At 42.8% G+C, this 27581-nt stretch overlaps 1 protein-coding gene across 1 annotated transcript; it reads left to right on the forward strand.

Moving 5' to 3' along the window:
• The first annotated feature begins 1672 nt into the window (after window positions 1–1672).
• LOC124776071 (mite allergen Eur m 3-like) lies at window positions 1673–14651 on the forward strand. Its single transcript, XM_047250914.1, has 3 exons — window positions 1673–1790; window positions 7179–7312; window positions 14508–14651. The coding sequence occupies exons 1-3, from the start codon at window positions 1673–1675 to the stop codon at window positions 14649–14651; spliced, it is 396 nt and encodes a 131-aa protein (XP_047106870.1).
• The last annotated feature ends 12930 nt before the right edge of the window (window positions 14652–27581 follow it).

Raw genomic sequence — 27581 nt, forward strand, 5'->3', positions numbered from 1 at the left:
ACAGCACGACATCACTTGCGGCGCCTTGTCACCATATCGGTTGGATCCTTGACGACTGATGAATCCCGATTTCAGTTGGTAAGAGCTGATGGTATGGTTCGAGTGTGGCGCAGACCCCACGAAGCCGTGGATCCAGGTTGTCAACAATGCAATGTGCAAGCTGGTGTTGGCTGCATAGTGGTGTGGCCTACAAAGCTACTGATTCAGTTAAGCATCCCGTTTTTAATGGTGTGAGCTGTGTTTACATGGAATGGACAGGGTCCTCCGGTAAAAATGACCCGATGATTGACTGGGAACGGCTGTGTTCGGCTATGTGGAGACCATTTAAGGGTTCACGTTACCGAACAACGATAGAATTTTTAAGCTCCATGTCACCGGCCCAAAATTGTTAGCGACTGGTTTGAAGAACATTCTGGACAGTTTGAGCGGATGATTTGGCCACGGCGGGTCCATGCCATGTCTAATTGCTGTACTACTACTGGTAAAAGGAGGCCCGACGTGGAATTAGAAGGTATTCCATAACTTTTGTGACATCAGTGTATAAGCCAAGTCAGTGTTCTACATTTAAAAAAAACTGCCTTGAGAAGGATGTGCTGCATTAATAAAACATAGTCTGTAGATAGATTTTATTATATAATTTCCGAATTCTTTTTTTCAATAGTTTTAATAATTCTTAAAAAATCTTTACCAGTTTCTCTAAGCAAGATCACAAATAATATGACAACCAATAATCATTTGCTAAAGTGACGTAAAAAGTTTTAAATATACATTATGTTTTATGAATGTTGCACGTGATTTTACAGAGTTTCTTTGAACTGTTGAATATTGTCTTGGCTTTTATGTCATGATAATAATTTAGGCATATGTAGTTATATGGAATAGTAGGTCCGTACGTTAATCTAATGTGAGATGATAATATAGATTTGTACCACCACTACGTCATCTGATGTACTTATATCACTAAGAGTGTTTACGCTAGGATCTGTCAGTTGTAAAGTAGTAATGAATGAGAGCAGTTGTAATTGGTGCAAAAACTGTGTGGCTATAGCTGTTATTGTAAAACTGACTTGTCAGCTTCTAATGTAGTTCACGATACCAACAGGGACATCCATTGTTTAGCATCAGTTATTGTAAAAAGGGGAAGATTGTGTAATGATGTAAACCTAGGTAAGTTGTTATTCCATGCATTGAAGATCTAGGATATGATCATGTGTGCTGATGTGTTAGTTGCTGTATCATACCTTTTTTGGTCCACATCTCTTGCAGATCCGAAGATAGAAACAGAGAATTACCGAAACAGGTAATTTTTATGAGACGATGATTTTATCGATCTTCGCAGCCGAAAATTTATTCAGTTTTAGCAACCTACATGATCACCCCTCACTGATTTTTTCTATTGTATTCATCCTTTGCATTCTAACGCGTCTCCCTACGATGCTTATGTCATCCACTGTGATAGATCGCCAGGGGAGGCTGGCTGGAGTGGGCAGGAATGACCGGCAGACATAACTGTTGTGTCGATTGCTGAAGCTTTCTTCAACGGTTAAGTTGCAAGAACGCTTCCCGTTAAGATTCCTGCTCTGATTTCCGTCCAGTTTATTTGTAAGTTACTGTAATCACGACGTAGATTGCGTTTGGTCGTTGATTCAGAGTCTGCAACGTTCGCTAAGCGATGGATGCTTTGTCTGCAGGTGGGACACTGCCAGTGCGTCGTCTGCCCCACACTGGACCCAGCCGGCGCTTCGCTGTCTCCAGGGGTCGCATCGTCGGGGGATACGACGCCAAAAGTGGTGAGCTTCCATCTCCTTAGGCACTCCCTCTGCGACAACGAAGTGTTATTGTACCCGTCAAGTGAAGCACAGGAGGCACGTTATACAGTACAGGACAGTGTATCCGACTACGTAACTGCGATCAGTAACATAGCAAAAAACCGTAGTTGCCGATTCGATTTTGTCACAAGAATGTCATCTGCTGGCCATCATATACTACGAGGGTCACTCCCCCCCAAAAAAAAATGTACACTGTTTTTTTAATCCATCTTTTATTCCACATGTTTGAAAGTTTTACAGTGTGTAGATACATCCTTTAGGAACAAAATTTTAGTTCTCCACATAATTTCCATCCCTCTCATCTTGGAACCAGCGCATGTATACCCGCACGGTAAAATTCTGGACCAACCAGTTGGAGCCCGCTTTCATCACGTAACCTGCTTGCCCACCGACTAACTGTACTTTGATCGACAGCAGCATCTCCGTACACCTTTTTTAACCTCTTGTGGATGTTGCCCACTGTCGTTTTCACAGCACAGGAATTCTATGACAGCACATTTCTTGTGACGAACGTCAAGTGTAGCAGCCATCTTGAAGACATGCTGTGACGGCGCCACTCACGGGAACAGGTGGGGAGGATGAATCTACACATTGTAAAGCTTTCACGCATGCAGAATGAAAACTGTATTTTTACAAAAATAGCGTGCATTTCTTTTGGAGTGGCCCTCGTAACTGCAAAACGCTGGTCAGTATCTAGTGACGGAATCTAAGCCACACACATGCCTCATACTTGGGCTGTTAAACGTAGGAGGGTTTTTCGGCAAGTAGTAAAATAGATTTTTTCTGAAAGCAGATTGGTTTTATTCAGAATTCCATTGCACCATATTATTCCCCAGTGATTGGCTACAAACTCCCATTTTTCAACACAATCTTCGTTTAATGAGACGTTCTTACGTCTCCTTACTGAGAGAGCCTGTATGCCCGCTGGTACCACTTTACCGGTCGTCGCTGTAGCCAATGTCTTGCTGCATTATAAACATCCTCATCATCTACTTACTGCTTCCCATGGAGCCCCTCCTTCATTGGGCAAAACAGGTGGAAGTCGGAAGGTTCGAGGTACGGGCTGTAGGGTAGATGAGGAAGAACAGGCCAGTGAAGATTTTTGAGCTGCTCTCGAGTGCTCAGACTTATGTGAGGCCTTGTCGTGGAGAAGGTGAACTTCTTTTGCATTTTTTTGTGGGAGCGGACACACTGCGTAAGTTACGGTAGAGGTTGAAAATACTGCTTCAGTTGTAAATTACTTTATTTTCACACGACCGGTTTCGGACTGTTATAAGCCCATTCTCAGGTGTCGTAGCTGTGCTGTGGTCCCCGAGCGCCGCGTATACGAGCCGCGGTGTGCTGCCTATGAGCACATTTACGACACCTGAGGATCGGCTTATAACACTCCGAAACCGGTCGTGTGAAAATAAAGTAATTTACAACTGAAGCGGTACTTTCAACCTCTGCTGTAATGCTCAGTTGCGGATGTTCTACCAACAGGATTGTTTGCGTAAGTTACAGCTGTGTGCGACCGGTCGGCACACGGAAGATGGGATACATTTGCACAGCCTTTCTGCGGTGATGTCTAACGCTTAGCCCAACAACTCACATGCTTTCGTTCACTACCAGCTCTCCGTAGACGTTCTGCTAGCAGCTATGAATATTTGACGTGCTCTGGCCTCCTGGTAAAAGAAATACAGTGGCAGATGTTTCCTTGTAATGCACCTTCATTACAGATGTTGTTTTGAAGGCTGCGTATAGTGCCGCCACCTGACGGAAATTCATGAAACTACACGGACTGAAGCGGGATATTCCACGATGTCCCATAAGAAATTCCGGATTTTTTTCAACCTAAAACAGCCCAGGTAGAAGAGTGTTGGTTTACATACTGAAAGTTCCTCATGCTGCTGAGGCAAGTATTACTGGGCAATTTGCGACGCTTAAAATGTAATCGATATGCCGTGTTAAGAGCGTCACCATGAGTAGTACCTAACAGACATATTACATTGTTGTTGTTGTTTAATGGTTCAAATGGCTCTGAGCACTATGGGACTCAACTGCTGAGGTCATAAGTCCCCTAGAACTTAGAACTTAAACCTAACTAACCTAAGGACATCACACACATCCATGCCCGAGGCAGGATTTGAACCTGCGACCGTTGCGGTCGCGCGGTTCCAGACTGTAGCACCTAGAACCGCTCGACCACTCTGGCCGGCTGTTGTTGTTTACTCACTGAACTGACAAGCTCATGATCTGTAACGTGGAATTCTGTGGTACAGTCTGAAGACTCAATGTGCGAACGGAGTCGTGCAGCAGGCCTTCGGCGGCTACGTTAACTTGTGACTTACGCCACTGGTGAATGGATTGCTAGAATAACTGCTCACATTCTGTTCGCAAGTTCTTACTTACTGATGTGTTTCGTTCACAACAGAACTGATTTCTGATTCTGACGGGTGATACATGTGACTCTGTACTCGGTTTTCCTATATTCTGATGATCAATTTGGCTTTACGAAAGCTAAGGGTAAGAGAGAGGCAATTCTGACGTTGCGGTTGATAGTGGAAGCAAGGCTACAGAAAAATCAAGACATGTTTATACGATTTATCGACCTGTAAGAAGTGTTTGGCAATATTAAATTGTGCAAGATGTTCGAAATTCAGAGAAAATTAGGGGTAAGTTGCAGTGAGGGATGGGTAATATACAATATGTACAAGAGTCAAGAGGTATAATAAGAGCGGACGACCAAGAACGAATCGCTCGGATTAAAAAGGGTGTATGACACGAATGCAGTCTTTCGCCCCTACTGTAGAACATGTACATCGAAGAAGCAACGATGTAAATAAATGAAAGATTCAGGAATGGAATTAAAATACAAGGTGAAAGAATATAAATGATACGATTCGCTCAGGACATTGCTATCGTGAGTGAAAGCGAAGGAAAATTACGTAATCTCCTGGACTTAATTAACAATCTAATGAGTAGAGAATATGGACTGAGACTAAATCGAAGAAAGACGAAAGTAATGAGAAGTATCAGAAACGAGAACAGCGAGAAACGTAGCATGTGGATTGATGGTCGCGAAGTAGATGATGCCACCAAGAGAGCAAAATAACCAATGACGCACGGAGCAAGGAAGACATAAGAAGCAGTCTAGCACTGGCAAGAAGGGCATTCTAGTCCAAGACACAGGTCTTAATTTGAGGAATTTTTGTTGTTGTTGGTGGTCTTCAGTCCTGAGACTGGTTTGATGCAGCTCTCCATGCTACTCTATCCTGTGCAAGCTTCTTCATCTTCCAGTACCTACTGCAACCTACATCCTTCTGAATCTGCTTAGTGTATTCATCTCTTGGTCTCCCTCTATGATTTTTACTCTCCACGCTGCCCTCCAATTCTAAACTGGCGATCCCTTGATGCCACAGAACATGTCCTACCAGCTGATCCCTTCTTCTAGTCAAGTTGTGCCACAAACTTCTCTTCTCCCCAATCCTATCCAATACCTCCTCATTACTTATGTGAATGTATTGAGGAATTAATTTATGATAATGTACGTCTGGAGTACAGCTCTGTATGGTAGTGAAACATGGACTGTGGGAAAACCGGAACAGAAGAGAATCGAAGCATTTGAGATGTGGTGCTACAGACGAATGTTGAAAATTAGGTGGACTGATAAGATATTGAATGATGAGGTCCTCCGCACAATCGGAGAGGGAAGAATATGTGGAAAACACCGACAAGGAGGAGGCACATGATGTTTAGACAAGTGTTAAGACATCAGGTAATGAACTCCATGGTACTAGAGGAAGATATTGAGGGCAAAAACTGCAGAGGAAGACAGAGATTGGAATACATCCAGCAAATAATTGATGACGTAGGTTGCAACTACTACTCTGAGACGAAGATCTTGCCACAGAAGATAAATTCGTAGCGAGCGGCATCAAACCAGTGAGAAGACTGATGACAAAAGAAAAGTCTGATTATGGGCTGTGGCCGAAATGCGTCAGTGAACAATAATTTTTGAACAACAAGTTATAAGTAATTGTAGTGATGTATTTAGCAGTGGCGTAAGTTTCCTCACAGTCGAAAGAGCAATAAAGAGAAACTTACAAAGATGCAACTGAATACATTTACACGATCTGTCTAAAAGTCTTAGACATCAAGTGTGGAAAGACATTCGATTAAAGAAGACACTCAAACAAATAAAGTTGAGCTCTTCGTTCAGATCTTGAAGACCCCAAGGGATGTCGACCTGCCCCCGTGTAATCCTATGCCATTCTACGGCACGAGGCTCCGATAGGGAAGGACATGTGGTCGACATACCGCTCCCCCTGCCGTGTTGACGACTTACCAGTCCTTGGAGACGATATGTCACATTCAGATAGCTCCTCAGTATCGTAAGTCATGGCATATGCCGTAACAGTCCTCTGAACACGGAAGAAGCATTGGCAGTACCGGAAACCGAAATCGGATCTTCCGCATGTTAGCCATAAACGCTGAAAAATCGGCTGCGCAGGCGATTGTAGGGGTTCACCCCTTGAATATAGATGATGCCTATCGGGAGGAGATTTATTCAAAAGATGTCATTTCCGTTCTGTGGCTAGAAGGCGGTACACCACGCTAGATGTGTGTTTTCAATGATAGCAGTTTTCCCCATCACTACTTCTCCTTCGAATGCAGACGCAAGTTTCTCCACTGAGTGAAGGTTACACTTTCCAACAGTTTGCGACTTCATAATAGCTGTGGTGCTGCATCTACCATTCTATTGCCTTAAATTCTCATGTATCAACTGACCATCACATTATCACATCATGACTGGAAGCTACGGTATAGTGAGTTCTAATGAGAGTATCAAACGCAGGGTTATTCTTCCTGTAACTAAAATTATGAATAATTGTCCGCACTTAAAATCACTCAAGCTTCTGTGTTAATCTCACTGAGACAAAAATTAGGTGTCGAGAATAAAATTTCCATCAGATAAAAATACATCACTGCATGCAGCAGTGAAATCGCTGTTATTTGTAACTGGGTGTGCAGTTTGATAAATGCGTCGTTTTTTTCCTTTCAAGGTTAGTTTGAGGTGTATTATAACGGCGGAGGGTCATCTGTGGGACAATTTGTGGTGTGGTAATGCGTTTGGAGTATTCGTGCCAATCACCCAGAAAGAACAGATACACACTGCGAACACTGTGTTGAGAAATGGTTGGATACCCTACCTTAGTATGTCCCACGAAGACCTAGCAAGCAAGCTAGTGACTCCATGTTGTTGCCATCCTATTTAACAAATTACAGTGACAACAGAAATGACCAACGCATCCTCTGCATTCAGGCACAGGTAGTGCACCTCATGCGACGCGGATCTTTTTTCCGCAGGTGAGTATCCATACATGGTATCACTGCAGCTCGTTGTGTCGGGTTCCCGGTTCTACAACTGTGGCGGCTCCATCATCTCTGAGAGCGCCGTCCTCACCGCAGGACAGTGCGCTGTTGACAATGGATACTACATCGTGAGTATGTCTACAACAGAACGCTACGTTGTAACCGCGTTATGTTTCCTCCTCAGAAATTCACTAGTGTGAATTCACTATACAGACCTAATGGACACCATGTTCTGAAATTATGGAATATTATTTTATTATTCAGAGAAAATACGATACTACTTACGATTTTATACAGACGGTAGTACTTGTGAGCAATTTCACGTTCTCTATTAACTTGGGCGTAAATACGGGTTGACAACAACTGAATTACATGAAATAAAATCCTTCTAACTTCTGAACTGTTTATGTTAGGACGTTCAAACCGCGCGTTTGGTCTCTGGGCATGATGGGGATTAGTATGGACATGTGGATTTGGTTTAGCGCCGAAGCCCACTTTCATTTGGAGGGGTTCGTCAGTTACCAAAATTTGCGCATATGAGGGACTGAGAATCCGCATTTCTCGATAGAGACGTGTTTTCATCCCCAACGGGTGACTGTGTGCTGTGTAATGTCTTTTCACGGAATTATCGTTGATATATTCCTTGACGACACAGTGACTACCGAACGGTACGTGAAGGTTTTGGAAGATGATTTCATCCCCGTTATTGAAAGTGTCCCTGATTTCGACAAGATGCGGTTCATGCAAGACGGAGCTTAGATTAGATTAGATTAGATCAGTTTTTCCTTCCATAGATCCATGCTGAGGAGATCCTCGTGGATGTGGAACATGTCAATTTTTTTAAGCTGAAATAACAATACTAATAGTATGAATATATACAATACATCATTTGTTTCTATTAAAAAATTCGTCAATGGAGTAGAAGGAGTTGGCCACTAGTAAGTCTTTCAGGCTCCTTTTAAACTGATCTTTATTTGTAACTAAATTTTTTATGTTTACTGGCAATTTATTGAAGGTGTGTGTTCCTGAGTAGTGGACCCCTTTTTTAACTAAAATAAGTGCTTTTAAGTCCTTGTGCAGATCATTTTTGTTCCTGGTATTGTATGTATGAACTGAGCTGTTTGTTGGAAAAAGAGATATATTATTTAGGACGAATTTCATTAACGAGTAAATATACTGAGAGGCAGTAGTCAGTATACCCAGTTCTTTGAAGAGGTTTCTACAGGACGTCCGTGAATTTACTCGACAAATAATACGTATTACACGCTTTTGGACTCTGAAAACTTTTGTTTGACTTGAAGAGTTACCCCAAAATATTATACCATATGACATTATGGAATGAAAGTAGGCAAAGTATGCAAGCTTTTTCATTTTTACGTCGCCTATGTCTGCTAACACTCGAATTGCAAATACAGATTTGTTAAGGCGTTTCTGCAGCTCTGTGGTGTGCTCTTCCCAACTGAATTTATTATCAAGTTGTAATCCCAGGAATTTAAGACTGTCAACCTCTTCTATCTGCTCCTCTTCGTATTTTATGCATATGCTGGGTGGAAACCTCTTACAGGTTCTGAATTGCATATAGTGAGTCTTTTCGAAGTTTAATGTCAGTGAGTTGGCTTTAAACCATTTATTAATATCCATGAAAATATCATTAGCAGATCTTTCTAGAACTACACTTGACATACTATTTATTGCAATACTTGCGTCATCTGCAAACAAAACGAACTCTGCTTCTGGCAGTGTAACTGATGAGAGGTTATTAATGTACACAAGAAAAAGCAACGGCCCTAAGATGGATCCTTGTGGGACACCACATGTAATTTCTTCCCATTCTGATGATGACTGATGACTTAATTCACTAGTCCGTTGCACTGACACCCTTTGTTTCCTGTTAGTGAGGTATGACTTGAACCATTTTGCAGCACTGCCTGTGACACCATAGAATTCTAATTTACTTAAAAGGATGTTGTGGTTCACACAATCAAATGCCTCTGACATATCACAGAAAATACCTGCTGTTTGTAATTGTTATTTAATGAATTCAGTACATTTTCACTGTAGGTGTAAATAGCCTTCTCGATATCAGAACCCTTCAGAAATCCAAACTGTGTTCTTGATAATATGTTATTTGTGATCAGATGGTTGAGCAGCTGCCTGTACATTACTTTTTCTAAAATGTTTGAGAATGCTGGCAAAAGTGAAATCGGTCTGTAGTTTGATGGTATCTCTTTATCCCCTTTCTTGAATCGAGGCTTAACATCTGCATATTTTAGCTAGTCAGGAAATGTCCCAGTTATAATTGACTGGTTACACAAGTAACTTAGAATTGTACTAAACTCACAAGAACATGCCTTAATTAACTTTGTTGATATTTCATCGTACCCACTACAATGCTTTGTTTTTAAAGATTTTATTATGGAAGTTATTTCTTTTGGTGAAGTGAGTGATATATTCATGTACTTGAAGCTATTTGTGAAGGCTAGTTTCAGATATGCAAGGGCATTATTTACTGATCCTGAAAGTCCCATTCTATCAGTAACAGATATAAAGCTCCACGCCATCGGAGCAGGAGAGTGTTTAACGTCGTGGAGGAGTACTTTGGGGACCGCATCTTGTGTCTGGGGTACCCAGAGGCCACTAGCATGGGCCTCGATTGGCCGCCATATTCTCCGGATCTGAACACACACGAGTCCTTTTTGTGGGGCTATATTAAAGACAAGGTGTACAGCAATAACCCCAAAACCATTGCTGAGCTGAAAACATCCATTGAGGAAGTCAGCGAAAGCATCGATGACTCGACACTTCAGGGTCATACAGAATTTCGACTGTGCCACGTCATCGACATTGATGGCAGGCGTATCGAACATGTCATAACCTAAATCCCAATATCTCTAGTGACGTTAACATGTTGAATAAAGTGTGTGCATGCAGTAGTTTGTAACTAATTTACGGTCTTTTTCATGCAGTTCAATAATTATCACCCTGTATCTAACGGTTCACAATTTTTTTATCCATTTGAAAGATAAGTAGTGTTCCAGTTTTTACACCAACGACCAACTCTATCTTGTAAGTTAGTTTCTGTTTGTTGGCAGTGGGCTATTTTAGTGATGATAGAGTACTGAAACGAAGAGTTAAATAACAATAAAGGGAAAGAGGTAGAAGGGAGACAAAGACTATATGGTGCTGCGGTTAAGTGTACACTTACCAAACATCGCCGGCCGCGGTGGTCTCGCGGTTCTAGGCGCGCAGTCCGGAACCGTGCGACTGCTACGGTCGCAGGTTCGAATCCTGCCTCGGGCATGGATGTGTGTGATGTCCTTAGGTTAGTTAGGTTTAAGTAGTTCTAAGTTCTAGGGGACTGATAACCACAGCAGTTGAGTCCCATAGTGCTCAGAGCCATTTGAACCATTTGAACCAAACATCCTTTAGTAATATGCAGCCCTGCCTGCCTACACTAAGTGACATGAAACTATTACCTGATTGTCGGCGTAACATTTCATTCACAGGCAGTGGCCGGAGAACTCGACATGAGTGTTGACGAAGGTAGCGAGCAGGAAATTCGAGTCTCGGAGCAGATCGTGCATCCTGACTATCCTGGGTGAGTACGGTACATGGGAACTTTCTCTAAAAGGTCGATGACAAAATTTCGTTATTTTCATATTCTATGAATGATTGATCGTGAAAACTACCTTTTGATACATTTGTCGATACAAATCAATGCTTTAATAGCCACTTCATCATTTTAGGGTCACTGCAGGGAAATACACCGATGTCCAACATTAAAGCAACAAACCACTATTTCCCCGTCCTGCGTGTAAGTCACGATATAATCATATCAACGGATGCCAGTACGACCGTGTTCTGCACAGCAGATCACACTCCCGTCAACAGACAACCTCGCCAGTGATGACGTCACGGCGCCTAACAAACGGGGTAGTATTTATCGGGTAGTCCCACATTCACAATCGAGTCGTACACAGTCACAGTCAGTGCCGTATGGCACAGAGAAGGTACCTACAAGAATCCCTGTAGTGGAGAGCCATAGGAAGAAAGAAAGCAGGATAGTCATAAACTGATATGGCGTGATGGCTTCATGTGAATCGTTCTATTGTTTCTCGGTTGTGTCGACATGTTGTAGAGATGGAAACTGAACCCCAAAGTGCAGGGTCGATCACATACGGTATCAGAAAGAGAGGAACGTTATTTGACTGTAAGGGCACAGCGGTACCACCTTAGTACAGCACAGAAACTGGGATCTGACCTCGCAGACTCCATTGAACGCCTTGTATTGAGCCGAACGGTGTAGAGGAGCCTTCGGCAGAGTGGTCTTCAATGTCGGAGACTTCCTGTAAGTGTATCTCTGACGCGTCTTCTCAGAAGAGGTCTACACTGGAGTCGTCAAGTGCCACCTGGACTGTTGAACAGTAGGCCAATGTTCTTTTCACAGGTGAGTCATTTGGTCTGGAGAGTGATTCTCGACGTATTCGCGTCTGGAGAGAACGTGGAAAACGATTTCGGGACCCACACTTTGTGGAAAGACACCAATATCGAGCAGGGTCCCTAATAGTGTGGGCAGGGATTATCATGACCAAGCGAACAGCTCTTCATGAAATTGTACGGGTGAATCAACAAGGTTTAACTCCTGTCAGGTATCGTGATGAGGTCTTGGGATCTCGTGTGCAGTTGTTGCGAGGTGCTGTCGGCCCGAACTTTGTGTTGATGGACAATAATGCCCGACCTCATAGAGCACGGGTGGTTGAAGTTTTCTTAGAAACGGAAGATATTGCCTGTATGGCGTGGCCTGCTCGCTCTTCTGATTTGATCCCATAGAGCACGGCTGCGATTCACTGTGGAGATGGGTTGCTTCACTTCAGCATCCATCAACCACTCCCCAAGACTTGCGAGCAGCTCTGCAGGAAGAATGGGCGTTATTGCTTCAACATGAGATTCATGAGATTTATTACATCGTTCACCGCATGACCTGTGTTGCTGCCAGAGATGATCACACCCCATACTGAGCATTTTAACCAGTTAGCGGAATGTATGTGCAAATCCTTTAAGTTGGAAAACACGGAAAACATTATTGTCTATGGTTATGCGTGTAGCAGCTGTTTACCTTCTGTATTTTTTACTTTATTTCTACTTTATTATCACCCTTTTATACAGTTTTCATGGCAAAGTAAACCCAATCTTGCAAAATTTCCGTTCGTTTCTTTAATTTTGGACACCAGTGTATATTGTTCCACTTAGAGTAGCGATATTATACGTCATGTGTTGAAAACATAAGTGATGAATGTCACTACTTGTACATCAACATTAGAAGGTCCAATATTGTCTACATCTACATCTACATCCATACTCCGCAAGCCACCTGACGGTGTGTGGCGGAGGTTAACTTGAGTACCTCTATCGGTTCTCCCTTCTATTCCAGTCTCGTATTGTTCGTGGAAAGAAGGATTGTCGGTATGCCTGTGTGGGCCCTAATCTCTCTGATTTTATCCTCATGGTCTCTTCGCAAGATATACGTAGGAGGAAGCAATATACTGCTTGACTCCTCAGTGAAAGTACGTTCTCGAAACTTCAACAAAAGCCCGGACCGAGCTACTGAGCATCTCTCCTGCAGAGTCTTCCACTGGAGTTTATCTATCATCCCTGTAATGCTTTCGCGATTACTAAATGATCCTGTAACGAAGCGCGCTGCTCTCCGTTGGATATTCTCTACCTATTGTATCAACCCTATCTGGTACGGATCCCACACTGCTGAGCACTTTTCAAGCAATGGGCGAACAAGCGTACTGTAAACCACTTCCTTTGTTTTCGGATTGCATTTCCTTTGGATTCTTCCAATGAGTCTCAGTCTGGCATCTGCTTTACCGACGATCAACTTTATATGATCATTCCATTTTAGATCGCTCCTAATGCATACTCCCAGATAATTTATGGAATTAACTGCTTCCAGTTGCTGACCTGCTATAATGCAGCTAAATGATAAAGAATCTTTCTTTCTATGTATTCGCAGCACATTACACTTGTCTACATTGAGATTCAATTGTCATTTCCTGCACCATGCGTCAATTCGCTGCAGATCCTCCTGCATTTCAGTACAATTTTCCATTGTTTCAACCTCTAGATATACCACAGCATCATCCGCAAAAAGACTCAGTGAACTTGCGATGTCATCCACAAGGTCATTTATGTATACTGTGAATAGCAACGGTCCTATGACACTCCCCTGCGGCACACCTGAAATCACTGTTACTTCGGAAGACTTCTCTCCATTGAGAATGTCATGCTGCGTTCTGTTATCTAGGAACTCTTCAATCCAATCACACAATTGGTCTGATTGTCAATCTTACATGTTCGTTTCAACATAAATATTTGTTTGTGACACGCACACTGATAAAGCAGTGTTCGAGGAAATCACTTCACAAATTGATGTAACCAGGAAACAATTGTTTCTTTTATAGCGGTACCGACGTAGCTGAACACGACATCGCTGTCTTCAAGTTGGAGTCCCCACTGACTCTGAACGACTACGTCCAAATCATCGGCTTGCCCAGCGCCGATTCAATCCCTGAATGTATGTAAAATAATAATCGTTATTCTAGGAACTATGCTGTTCCGATCTTAGTTTGGAATATTTAAAACAGTAATATGTATGTAGCTGGGAGGTTAAAGTGAAGGATTATCCTTAGAGAAGAGTTTGTAATGAAGTACGCAGTTGTTATTTCACTTACGTAAAAACTCCCGTTAATATGATCAAGGTACACGAACTACTGACTGTATGCTATAGACGTTACGAATTACTTTTACGTTTTTTTGCAGCTGGATCTGAAGCGGTCGTTACTGGCTGGGGTAAAACGTATACCGACGACACTCCTGATATTCTGCAGACTCTCGACGTCAGCATCGTTTCCTACAGAAAATGCAAAGCAGACATAGACAATCTGGATATCGGAGAACAATTTCCGCCCGATAATCCGCTTACGGAGACTATGGTCTGTACGGGTCCTGTCTATGATGAAATCTCCGTCTGCGATGTAAGTAACTAGTTTCCGTGTGTCTTCTCATTTGTTCCACAGTACGTCATCCTTATTCTAATTTTGTAATGCCAGTCTAACGATTCTACGATTACTTTCCTTCTAATAACGAAGAATGTAGTTAGACCTGTATTGACATTCGCTTCAGAACATAGGAATTATTTTAATCGTGACGCTATATGATGTCTGATGTTTGTGCCTATAAAATTTGCTGAGCTCAATTTTTCTAGAAATACTGAAATTTTTCATCTCCACTCTTCATCTCTTGGTTCTGTGTGCTCAGGGCGACCCCGGTAGTCCACTGGTGCAGAACAACGAGGTGATCGGCGTGGTTTCCTGGGGAATAGACCCGTGTGGATACCAAGGCGCTCCATCCGTCTACACAAGAGTGTCTGCTCACATAGACTTCATCAACCAAAATCTCTGAACGGGCACTTTGCGTGTGTAAAGCGACTTGCGTGCTGTTAGACATGTATCTTTAATAAACCGCCACCCACAAGCTGAAATTCAGTTGAACTGTACTTTATCAGCGAAGGAACTACTATGGAACATGAGACAATTGTAATAAAATTACCATTCTTGAACTACTCTTCATTTTTTGCTGCATTTTTAAATTTCCTAGAGACACCTAACGATTGTGCAACATAATACGTAACTCGCACTTACATAAACTTCCGTATACAGGTTTTTTAGCATTATGATTCGTATCCTTAGATATTTTGAATCGTATTTGTTGAATTTGAGACAGACAAGTTAAAATTTTTCTGGTCGTGCCTCTTCTGTAACACTAAACGCATGAATGTAGGAGAAAAGAAATTCGTTTCCGTTTAGCATTAAAAAAACAGATGAATACAAGAACTACTGCAATTATGACTATCAAAATCTTGGAGCAGGCATTTCCTAACATGAGTACAAGAGACTATTGTTAACTCTGTACAAGAGGTATAGCAGGGACAGTAATTTTTAAACAATGCATAAGCAGCATATCCATTCTCGCCGGACGGATAAAACCAGTCATTCCATATTTGGAAACACTTAACAACAGGAAACACACCACAGCATAAATATAGAGTAAGACTTAAATAACATTACAGAATTTAGTTACAATGAATGACCTATCCTCAAGCATGAGAATATCTATATTTCTAAACAGCCATAACTGGCAGCTAGCAAATGGTACTCCAAATAATAACTCACTAATTAACGTGATGATAGACTGAATACAATGTTATTGTGGTGGCAAAAACGTTGATGGGGCGTTTTTTTAGAAAAAGGAAGAAAATACCTCGAACTTCGATGGGTGCACAATTTATTTGGTCTCATCGCGAAATGTTGCCAGAAGGTGCTTTGGGGAAGTAAAGCATATCGTATCAGTATTGATTGTGCTTGGTATCGCCGTTGCTATCATGTTCAAACGAACAGCGATGTATGGGTGAAAGCAACACTTTGCATACAGCAGCATGAAAGGAATAAAACTAATTGCACTACTATCAACATTACGCTCTTCTCTGGTGGAAAGATCATCTAATGGAAATAACTATATTCTTACTGGACATGTTTTTACGAAGAGGTTAAGCTTTATAGTTAACCAAAGTGCTATCATTATGATTTAACTGCTCAGTTGCCGCAGTACACGATATAACTCATGCATGCGACTGTCCTTGTGTCCTACCTTCAGTGCCGAGCATGGTTGTTGTGAAGGTATTCCTAACCAGCACTACGGTAACCAAAGGAGGAGGAGTAAAGGGGCCAAACCGCTGTCAGACCGTAAGCCCATACATATAGAGAGGTGACAAAAGTCAAGGGATACCGATTTGCACATGTACAGAAGGCGGTAGTAACGCTTGTACACGGTGTGAAATGGCAGTGCATTGGTGTAGCTGTCATTTGTACTCGACTCATTCCTGTGAGAGGGTTTTTTACTTGATTATATCCACTCGACGGGAATTAACAGAATTTGAACTTGGAGTGGTACTTGGATCTAGACGCAAGGGACATTCAGCTTCGAAAATCGTTAGGGAATTCAGTGTTCCGAGGTCCACAGTGTCAAGAGTGTGCCGAGAATAGCAAATTTCAGATATTACCTCTCACCACGGACAACGAAGTGCCGACTGCTTTCACTTAATGACCGAGAGCTGTCTCATTTTCGTACAGTTGTCGGTGCTAACAGGACATAGGACGAACGTGTCCGTTAGGACAGTGGGGCGAAGTTTAGCTTTAGTGTGCTAAGGCGTCGTGCGATCGACGCGAGTGGCTTTGCTAGCAGCACGACCTCGCCCACGGCGCATCTGCTGGGCTCGCCACCATATCGGTTGGACCCTCGACGACTGGAAAATCGTCCACTGTCAAATAAGTCCCGATTCCAGTTGGTAATAGCCGATGGTACAGATCGAGTGCGACGCACACTCCACGAAATTGTGGACCAAAGTTTCAAGATAATTGTGTGAGCTGGTTTCACGTGGCATGGACTGGGTCTTCTGGTCGAATTGTGCCAATCATTGAGTGCAAATGGTTATGTCCGGGTACTTGGCAACCAGCTGCAGCCATTCATAGACTTTATGTTTCCAAACGTCGATGGAATTTTTATGGATGCTAATGCGCCATTTCAATTAGAAATTTATGTTTGAACCTGAGAGCAAGAGTAAAAATAGGAGGTGTGATGAATGAAGAAATTGAACTGGGAAGAGGTGTAAGACAAGGTTGTTGTTTATCAACAACACTGTTCAGTATATATCTGGAGGAAATTATTAAGTGAAAGTTTTGATGGAAGGAGAGGAGTTTGTATAAGGTATCGGAGAGTGGAGTGTATAACATTTGCAGACGACATGGTTCAGATGGCAGAGAGTGCAACAGACATGGAAGAAATGTTAGATGATCTAAACACAAAATTAGAAGAATATGGAATGAAGATTAACGAGAAGAAAACGAAAAGCATGGTAATAGGGGGAAAGGGGAGAAAATGCCGTATGAAAATAGGGGGAGAGGAAATAGAGCAAGTGAATAACTTCAATTACTTGGAAATTGTAATAATGGATTATATGTATTGCTCAACAGAAATTAGGAAAAGAATTGCAATGGCAAAAGAAGGATTCAAGAGAAAACAGAAATTACTTAGTGGACCACTAAACAAAAATCTGAGGGAAAGACTTGCAGAATACCATATTATTAATGCGCCATAATTGTTCGTGATCGATTTGGAGAATACTCTGGACAAGTCGAGCGAATGACTTGGGCACCCTGATCGCTTGGCATGAATCCAATCGAACATTTGTTCAAGCAACACTTTCGCAGATATGGACGGCTATAGAGGCAGCTCATTATTTCTGCAACAAACTTAAAAAAAAATGGTTCAAATGGCTCTGAGCACTATGGGACTCAACATCTGAGGTCATCAGTCCCCTAGAACTTAGAACAACTTAAACCTAACCAACCTAAGGACATCACACACACCCATGCCCGAGGCAGGATTCGAACCGGCGACCGTAGCAGTCACGCGATTCCGGACTGAAGTGCCTAGAACAAACTTCATTCGACTTGTTGAGCGAATGTCATGTCGAGGCACTGCACTACGCCAGGCAAAAGGAGGTCCGACACAACGTCAGAAAAGATGGGGCATGAGGCCATGTGAACGTGGAGGCCAACGGTAAAGAATTCTATCGAATTATCTACCGCGATCTGTCCAACGGTGATGGACTCCAGCGTTAGACCACTCTCATTCAAAGAGTTGCCAATGGGCAGCGTCTCTATCTTGCTGCCAAATAACGTACTAATGATTACCTTGCAATTGGGGATAATGTCACTTTTTGCAACATATCCAGATAGGCCAACCATGTTATAGCAGTTTCAGCGAAAAAAAAATCTGGTGTGTACACCTGACGTTCGGACACAATGCAGAAAAAGTTTAATTTTGGGAACCTCTTTCTTTCTGTGCCGGTTTAAGAGGATGGTATGACCGCAAATGCGAATATTACCGCTATTTACTTCCCCACTTACATAAATAGTTGCCTCATCACTGAACATCACAAAGTCAAGAAAGTCATCTTCCCACTGCAGCACTAGTTATCACGTACATTAGAGTCATCTGGCGTTATAGGATGTGCCAACTGTAGCCGGTATAGACACGTGTGTAAACACTTTCTTAAAAGCTTCCATTCTGTCACCTTTGGCAAATGAATTCAAGATCTACATTCCAAACAGACTTCCTGGGAATACGAAAGTAATGTTACGGACTTGTTACGACTTCTGCACCACTTGTTAGCAGCAGACACAGTGGGTGCTCCAAAGACTGAGACAGCGTGGAGTTTTACTATTATTTATTGGACTTTCTTTACAATTTCTCCCTCGTCGTCGCTGCCCAGCCATGCGGATCCCTCCGCCTGGCTGCTGCTGTGTAGATTCTCCGACAACGCGCGCCGATAACCGCACTCGGGAGCCTCAGGCCACCAGTGCTCCGCTGAAGCCAGGATGCCCTGTGGTTGAGATGAACTCGTCGCCGTGAGGTCAGCTGCCGACGCCTGCTGCACCGGCGGCTGGGAAGCCGTCAGTCGCGATGTGCGCGAGGTCCAGTCATGGACAGACCACGCACCGTGGGGCCGGCTTGCCGTGAAGTCCGGGTGTCAGTCCCCGGCAGCGCCTGTGACCAAGACCGCGCTGCGGCCGGTACTGCTGGAAGTTCTCGCTGCAGTTAGTCAGCCATGGTGCCGACCGAACTCGGGCCGTCCCCCAGAGCTGAAGTTGACATCTGGCGGCGAACGGATGACTCCTGCGAGCTGGAACAGACTTCCGGAATCGTCACCTATGAAGACTGAACATTCGGACACGGACCACGTCAGTCCTCAGATCAGAACTGTTTCCTAATGGCCTCTGTCCGTTGTTGCCTGCGCTCCACTATTTATATCCGGCATGAGGACGTTTTTTACCCTCCGTGGTAGCTTTTTGTTATTACTCCCGCAGTATATTGCAGCCTAACTTAGCGTGCTGGCCTCACATTCCCTTAGTCAGCACTCTCCAGGCTTCGCTCGGCGCTCGGTCTCTGTGTGTCCTTGGTTCAGTGTGTTGGTAGACTGCTGCTGTCAGCAAGGCTATCTGTGCGTGCTTACTTCACAACACCTCGATCGCCGGTGTGCCCCTGTTTTGCCATTCTCCACTGCATGAAGCAACACTTACTACATGTGGCCGCAACAGTAAGGTGTTATGACACAATCAACATCTCCTTTGGATACCTTCGATCGCCCCATGATTTTTCCATAGGGCGATTAACAATTAAATTTAAACGTAAGACACCCTGAAATATTACAAATTGACTTTTATCAAAATGCAGAACAAAAAATTCCGTACACTCAGGAGATGTCAATTTGCTTACCTGGCACTGCAAGCAGCAAAACACCCAAGCACTTATCTAATTGTGACCTAGAACCATCACTCTACAATGCTTTTAACTGATCCTATTGAAATTAATAGCTGGACACCCTGTGCAACAGATTAGTTTGGTCCCGATTTATGTTGTGTGGTGTGCGTTAGTTTAGATTTCCGTACAGGTCCATAATGCAACAATATACTTCAGTACAGCCTTGCTACACACCTCGTTTCATGAGAGCTGCTATAGATGAAAATCTGTCATCTTTACATATCCACCACAAAATTTCTGTGCTAACCTGTTTTACATTTCTTCGTCTGTCCTTAATATTTTTTTCTTTTTCAGCTTCCTCGAATGCAAGCTTCTATGTACTTCTTTGCTTTGTTACACGCCCTATTAATCTAGCGTTTTTTTGTAGTGGTCTTCCATATGCTTTCATTGTTTGTTCTATCTGATATACCTTCATATTATACTTTATCACTAAATTTAATTTTTAGCATATTCCTATAATGCCACAGTAAAAATTCTTCCAATTTCATCTTGTAAGATTTTGTAAACTACATACATAACAAAAAGAATTTTTCCCCAATCTTCAGATTGGTGGAGGTCTTTTAGGGAATGATGTTATGTTCCCGCAGATATTTATTCTTCTGTATACACTGCTCAGAGAGAAAGAGAGAGAGAGAGAGAGAGAGAGAGAGGATTGATCATGTTTTATTTTACCTTCACATTAAAATTGACCTCCAGCGTAAGTGAATAGTTAGCATCACTGCACTCATTCGTGAAGGATCTGTTTTCGATACCCGTGCCTTCTCAAATTTTTCTGGGGTAGTGATGTCTGGAAACCTGTAGTCGAAAAAGAGAGACGTCTTGCAATCATGTAAAAAACCGCCATTCCAACTGTGAATTTTTTGTCGGAGGAAATATTACATCTGCTAAGGTCAATGACCACAATACTTCCCCAAAAAAGTAACGCTTCTTTGGAAATTTGACTTAGTAATTAATGCAGCTTCTCCCCATATCAACATTCCAACAATGATTTTACAGCCCTGAGGCTGAAAGATAAATGATCTTCGGCGGTCTAAAATGTTCTAGTGAGCGGTGAGCGCGCGTACGAGGGAAGCTAGTTATCTTCAAAGCAGGCGCGCGTTATCTTATCCTCTCTCAAGGATGCAGTGCCTCGGTGCCACACACACTAAACTAGTTGCTGTGACGACACATTACAAAGTGTGTTACAAAACAAATGTGGAATTAACTCAAGAGATACAAAATTTCTTGATGTCAAATGTGGTACATCATCTTGATGTGGTCTTTGACTCACTCCATGGAATTCTTTGTTTGAACATTGGATTTCGTTCTGGTTTGTATATACAAATAACTGTTGAGAAACTTGTTTCAACCGGTTATTTTAAATTACAAAAAACACTGTTGGAACCTTGCCTGTTTCCTGTCTCCCGGAGAAAAACAAGTTTCTCGTATTCTTGTCTGTTTCCTGGTGTTCGTGGGAAACTGTCGTTACCTGGGAAAGTGCTTAGGTAATCGCTGATCCAGCGCACGAGATAACAAGTCCCTATTGACCCAGCAGGAACGCCGCTTCTAGTGCTCTAAGTTGATGTTGTGCGTCGGGGACGAGTCACATTACGCGGGAGGGGGAGAGTTATCAGTTGTGAGTTGAGAGAGCAGTGTCGGAAACACAACATATAGAAAAAGAAGTGTAAGTATTATCGTAGCTTATCCAGTCTACATTCCAGACATTCTGTTTGACGTATCTATGAATACATTCTGTTTCTCATATCCATGGATACGTGTTTTGTTTTTAATATTACAGAATCTGTGGTCCTCCTCAGAAATATTCGCAAGGTATAAAAAGCAGAGAATCCAGCTTGGAGACGTCAGTACGCCTTAATCTCGGAAGGTGTAAACATCTGTTTTTAGCTCCTGGGAAATATCTGAAAAAGGGCATTACAGCTTTTTCCGTACTAGAAAGAAATTGAGGGTCGGAAATTCGAGAAGTAGAATAGCATTTTATTCTCATGAAAACTATTGGTCAATCATTCTGTTTGTCATATCTATGTATAAATGTTTTTATCATTTAACGTTGGAAAGTCTGCAGATATGGTACTGAATTTGTTGAGTTTTTTGTTGTGCAGCGCATACAGTCTCACATTTTGGCAAATAAATGTTCTAGGAGGAGTCCTTCTGCACAATCTCCCAGAAGTTATTCTTGCTTTATCCTTGTAGCTGTAAACATCTCTTTTTTGAGCTTCTGGAGCAAGTGGCGTTCGCTGTGTTATTCATTGGTTTGGTATTTAACTAATTCGTAAATGAAAATGATAATGTTATTTCATTACATTGATTAATTAGAAAATAATTTTTTTCTCCCTGCTAAAGATTTGGTCAAGTTGCTAAAGAAATCCAAGTTAACGTTGTGTTAAAGTGTTGTCTGTAAGCTGAGTAAGTGTCACTAAATCACGGTTCATACAACAGATTCTACACAACTATTGATTATGATGGAAACAGTTATCTTCCGCAAAATGATCATTAAAACCACCGAATATCAGCCGCGCGCAACACTGACGTATGTTACCCGAAACAATATTCTTCGCAACTCGTGCGTAATTAATTTCGGCTCCATACATCAGCAAGAAAAATTTGTTATATGGATCGTACTATAAGCACTGTTTTTAAAGAACCAATCTGATTCGAATTATTTTCATTAATATGAGTTCGGGACCACCGGTGCACATTTATTTTTACACATTTTTATTACCTTCGGTATTTATGTCTACAGAGTTGTGTAATTTGAATTTGCCACTGATATAATTAACAAGATGGCGGCTGACTATTAATAGAGACTTTCTATTGTTAGAGCAAATTTCCTTTTAACAGGATAAGTATTTGAAATGATTATAAACTTTACTTTCATATTGGGCACTATTTAGACTAATTTTCATCAAGAAAACCTTTGATACTTTCGTAAGAAACACAGACAAAAACGCGATACAAATCGCTATCATCAATTGCCGAGCTCCTTGCAGCAGAAAGAAATAATTAACGCAGATAATGAATATTGAGAGAGGAATTAATGTTACAAATAATTATTCACTCATATTTATAATACTAATGAACTCTATTCCCATGTAATAATTAACAAATATTTACAATTTCTTAACAGACATCAGTTTGTTACGCGTCTTGCGTCCGCAACCTACAAAATCCAACCAACAAAAGGTAAAAACAAAGGAAGATAAAAGTACGTCACAAAGTGAATTTGCAGTTATCATTGTCATTGTATGATACACATCGATATGTCCAATTACATCAAAAAGTATTATGTAAATAATTAATATTTATCATTGCTTTATTTCACTGTTTTTTCATATGTCGGATATATAATGTTTATAACTGTTAGAGGCATAAATTCCTCTCGTCGCACTGTAGCTAAAATTTATCTCGTAGGTGTTACAAGCAGCTGGGAAAAATCTGCAAAGAAGATGAGTTCGGTTTTTTTCTGCAGCAGTTAGAGGTCAGAAATTTGAGAAATAAAAGAATGTAAATATTATCTTTTTCTTTTGATGTTTACTGTCATTCAAAAATCAAATAACTCTAAGCACTAAGGGACTTAACATCTGAAGTCATCAGTCCCCTAGACTTCGAACTACTAAAACCTAACTAACCCAAGGACACATCCATGCCCAGGGCAGGATTCGAACCTGCGACCGTAGCACCAGCGCGGTTCCGAACTGAAGTACCTAGAACGGCTCGGCCATAGCGGCAGGCTACCATCATTCAAATTTTATTTTCTGCCACTGCGTGAATATATCTTTATCTCATTTAATGTTACAGTATCTACAATCTTCCTGGTCGAGCAGCGAAGAGAATCTGCGGGCCTTACTGATCGAACAGCGGCCTGATCGAAGACCAGAGAAGGAAACAAATTATCTCCAAGAAGCAGTGGCAAAAGAAGAGGAAGGCCGTCGCCTCTGGTGGGCTGAACTTTCATCTGCTAACCTGATATTATTATTAGCGAATTCTCCCAATAAGTGGAAGGCGTTAAACAAATAACGCAGTCAGCTCCACGTTAGGTTCTTCTTTTTGATCCAACAGGCTTTCATTCCTTCGGAGAAGGCTTCTTTACGTTCTTCCGTCCACTTTTATCTGTACTGTTTTTGTTTTTATTGCTCCCATTCATATATTTTGTGTCTGAATGTTTCCCTTTCTAAAATGTGACTTAGTTTTAAGTCTGCGGTATTGAGGTCCATTCGAATTTCATTCAGCCAAGATGCTGAGTTCCCGATCTCGGAAACTGACATCCGGCACGGAGAGCAGTGTGGTGACCACATACCCCTCCATATCCGGAATCGGTGAAGTCGGTACCGTTGAGCCTTCATGGCTTGTAGGTGCGGAGTTTAGTTTTTTTTGTTTTTTTTTTTTTTTTTTTTTTTTTTTTTTTACATGTTGAGTTCGTAAGCGATGCTATATAGTTTGTTATCCTTTTTGTTAATCACCTTTCTGGTACTCTCATGAGATGACCAAAGACTTTCATTCGCCTTTTCTTAGTGTCAGTTTCGGTTTTTGAAAACTTTCCTGTTGTTTTGATTGACTGTAGCCAATAACCATCACTGTTATATCTTGCTCCTAAAATTTACCTTGTGATCTTTATCTCTTCCTTCTTGATTTCTTCAAGATAGTGCTTTCAGTTACGTGTCAGTGTTTCGCTTGCGTAGAGGAATTTTGGATTTATGACTATGTTGTGCTGTCGAATTTTTACTGTCTCGAGATGAATTTTTTGTTGTTGACCTTCTGGGTTAAACGTAACGTTTTTCTGACTTTTTAGAGTGGAGTTCTACTGCGAGATTTTCTCAAGGCCTGACGGTTTGAAGAATTCTCTTAGGAATTTGAAGCACACCGCAGAGCTGGTGCGCTGCTGGCACCAGTCTCCATCGATTGTCATCCCGATCGTTGTGAGTCGATTTTCGATGCCTACTTGTCTTCTTCGGATGTTTGGCGGATGGCTATTTAACTGCGGCGTGCGCGCTCTGCTGGGGCATGAGTTCGGGCATCAGCTGTGTGGGCGACAGTGTCGTGTGGCGATGGTGAGTGGCCTAGTCGGTACGACGGAGGAGCGTGGGCAGCTGCTGCGGCGTGTTTCGCCGTTTGAATGCAGATCCGCTGCCGATGGTGCTTGGGATTTCATGGAAATTTGAAGGACAGATTTCCTTCGCGTCTGTTACATGTTACTCAAAGTGAACGATTCCATCCTTCTGGTGCAGCGTCGTGATTTCCTGGAAGCTTGATTGTACCCCAAAGTTCAGTATAGTTCCACTTTACCTTCTCGTCCTTGAATCTCCTTTATCTGGTAGCACCTTTCGATCTGCTCGCGACCATCACTAATTTTCAACGTAAAATTTTAATGGCTCCATGTTAAGACTATTTGATATCCTAATATTATATTCTGGCCACGTTTAACGCACTAAGTACATTGTTGTGAACGGGATAAAAAGAGACTGGAGGGAATCGGTTATCTCTACGCTATTTTTTATGCAAAAAAAAACGTTTTCAACCACTTGAAAACTAATACATTCAGCTTAATTCAGATTTAAGTGACGGTACAGTGAACGAAGCAGTTTTCGGTAGCATGTTAGATGTCGGACGATAGGTGGACGATGTTCCATTGATGACTTCTGTAAAGAACAATTGTTGAAATACACTCCTGGAAATGGAAAAAAGAACACATTGACTCCGGTGTGTCAGACCCACCATACTTGCTCCGGACACTGCGAGAGGGCTGTACAAGCAATGATCACACGCACGGTACAGCGGACACACCAGTAACCGCGGTGTTGGCCGTCGAATGGCGCTAGCTGCGCAGCATTTGTGCACCGCCGCCGTCAGTGTCAGCCAGTTTGCCGTGGCATACGGAGCTCCATCGCAGTCTTTAACACTGGTAGCATGCCGCGACAGCGTGGACGTGAGCCGTATGTGCAGTTGACGGACTTTGAGCGAGGGCGTATAGTGGGCATGCGGGAGGCCGGGTGGACGTACCGCCGAATTGCTCAACACGTGGGGCGTGAGGTCTCCACAGTACATCGATGTTGTCGCCAGTGGTCGGCGGATGGTGCACGTGCCCGTCGACCTGGGACCGGACCGCAGCGACGCACGGATGCACGCCAAGACCGTAGGATCCTACGCAGTGCCGTAGGGGACCGCACCGCCACTTCCCAGCAAATTAGGGACACTGTTGCTCCTGGGGTATCGGCGAGGACCATTCGCAACCGTCTCCATGAAGCTGGGCTACGGTCCCGCACACCGTTAGGCCGTCTTCCGCTCACGCCCCAACACCGTGCAGCCCGCCTCCAGTGGTGTCGCGACAGGCGTGAATGGAGGGACGAATGGAGACGTGTCGTCTTCAGCGATGAGAGTCGCTTCTGCCTTGGTGCCAATGATGGTCGTATGCGTGTTTGGCGCCGTGCAGGTGAGCGCCACTATCAGGACTGCATACGACCGAGGCACACAGGGCCAACACCCGGCATCATGGTGTGGGGAGCGATCTCCTACACTGGCCGTACACCACTGGTGATCGTCGAGGGGACACTGAATAGTGCACGGTACATCCAAACCGTCATCGAACCCATCGTTCTACCATTCCTAGACCGGCAAGGGAACTTGCTGTTCCAACAGGACAATGCACGTCCGCATGTATCCCGTGCCACCCAACGTGCTCTAGAAGGTGTAAGTCAACTACCCTGGCCAGCAAGATCTCCGGATCTGTCCCCCATTGAGCATGTTTGGGACTGGATGAAGCGTCGTCTCACGCGGTCTGCACGTCCAGCACGAACGCTGGTCCAACTGAGGCGCCAGGTGGAAATGGCATGGCAAGCCGTTCCACAGGACTACATCCAGCATCTCTACGATCGTCTCCATGGGAGAATAGCAGCCTGCATTGCTGCGAAGGATGGATATACACTGTACTAGTGCCGACATTGTGCATGCTCTGTTGCCTGTGTCTATGTGCCTGTGGTTCTGTCAGTGTGATCATGTGATGTATCTGACCCCAGGAATGTGTCAATAAAGTTTCCCCTTCCTGGGACAATGAATTCACGGTGTTCTTATTTCAATTTCCAGGAGTGTATATTACATCGTACTTTCCTAGTTGCTTCTCGTATGCTCGTGATTCGCTTATTATTAACACATACAAGAAGCGTTTTGCAAGCCAAATGTTGCATTCTTTTTAAACCAGACACTGTCTGAAAAAGTAGACATCAACATTTGGGATTCTTAGTAACACAGCCATACACCAACTGGAAGAAAGCGATAGATTTTTCTCGTCAAGCAAACACAACGTATCAAGTAAAATGTAAATAATAAAGTCTTTTGTGGATCAGATGAACAGATAAAATGGACAAAAAATGGTTGAAATGGCTCTGAGCACTATGGGACTTAACTGCTGTGGTTATCAGTCCCTAGAACTTATAACTACTTAAACCTAAGTAACCTAAGGACATCACACACATCCATGCCCGAGGCAGGATTCGAACCTACGACCGTAGCGGTCGCGTGTTTCCAGACTGTAGCGCCTAGAACCACTCGGCCACCACGTCCGGCAAAAATGGACATAACATTGCTAACAGCAGGAAAATTTTGATGTTGTGTGCCAAGCAGGAAATGGCTTTTCGAGACAAACACGTCTCTTGGAATTTACTTCCACACGACGGAGAATTACGTGATGGGAATATTTACTCTCGATTGAAGTTTCAACTTCACGGCGCCGATGTAGTTTCTCAAGAGTATATTAAAAATGGTCTTAAGAACGTACGTAACATGAGCACTGGTATTCAGAACCACATGGTAAAAACATGTGGTGATATTATAGAAGAGAAAATTGCCCACAGAATGAAACGTTGTAAGTTCTTCTCTGTTCTTGCCGCTGAAGCGCCAGACACTGGAAGGGCAATGCAAGTATCCTTGTGTGCTCAGTATGTACATTTAGAATTAAATATT

Source organism: Schistocerca piceifrons, chromosome 2 (genome assembly GCF_021461385.2).
Source record: "Schistocerca piceifrons isolate TAMUIC-IGC-003096 chromosome 2, iqSchPice1.1, whole genome shotgun sequence".
NCBI lineage: Eukaryota > Metazoa > Arthropoda > Insecta > Orthoptera > Acrididae > Schistocerca > Schistocerca piceifrons.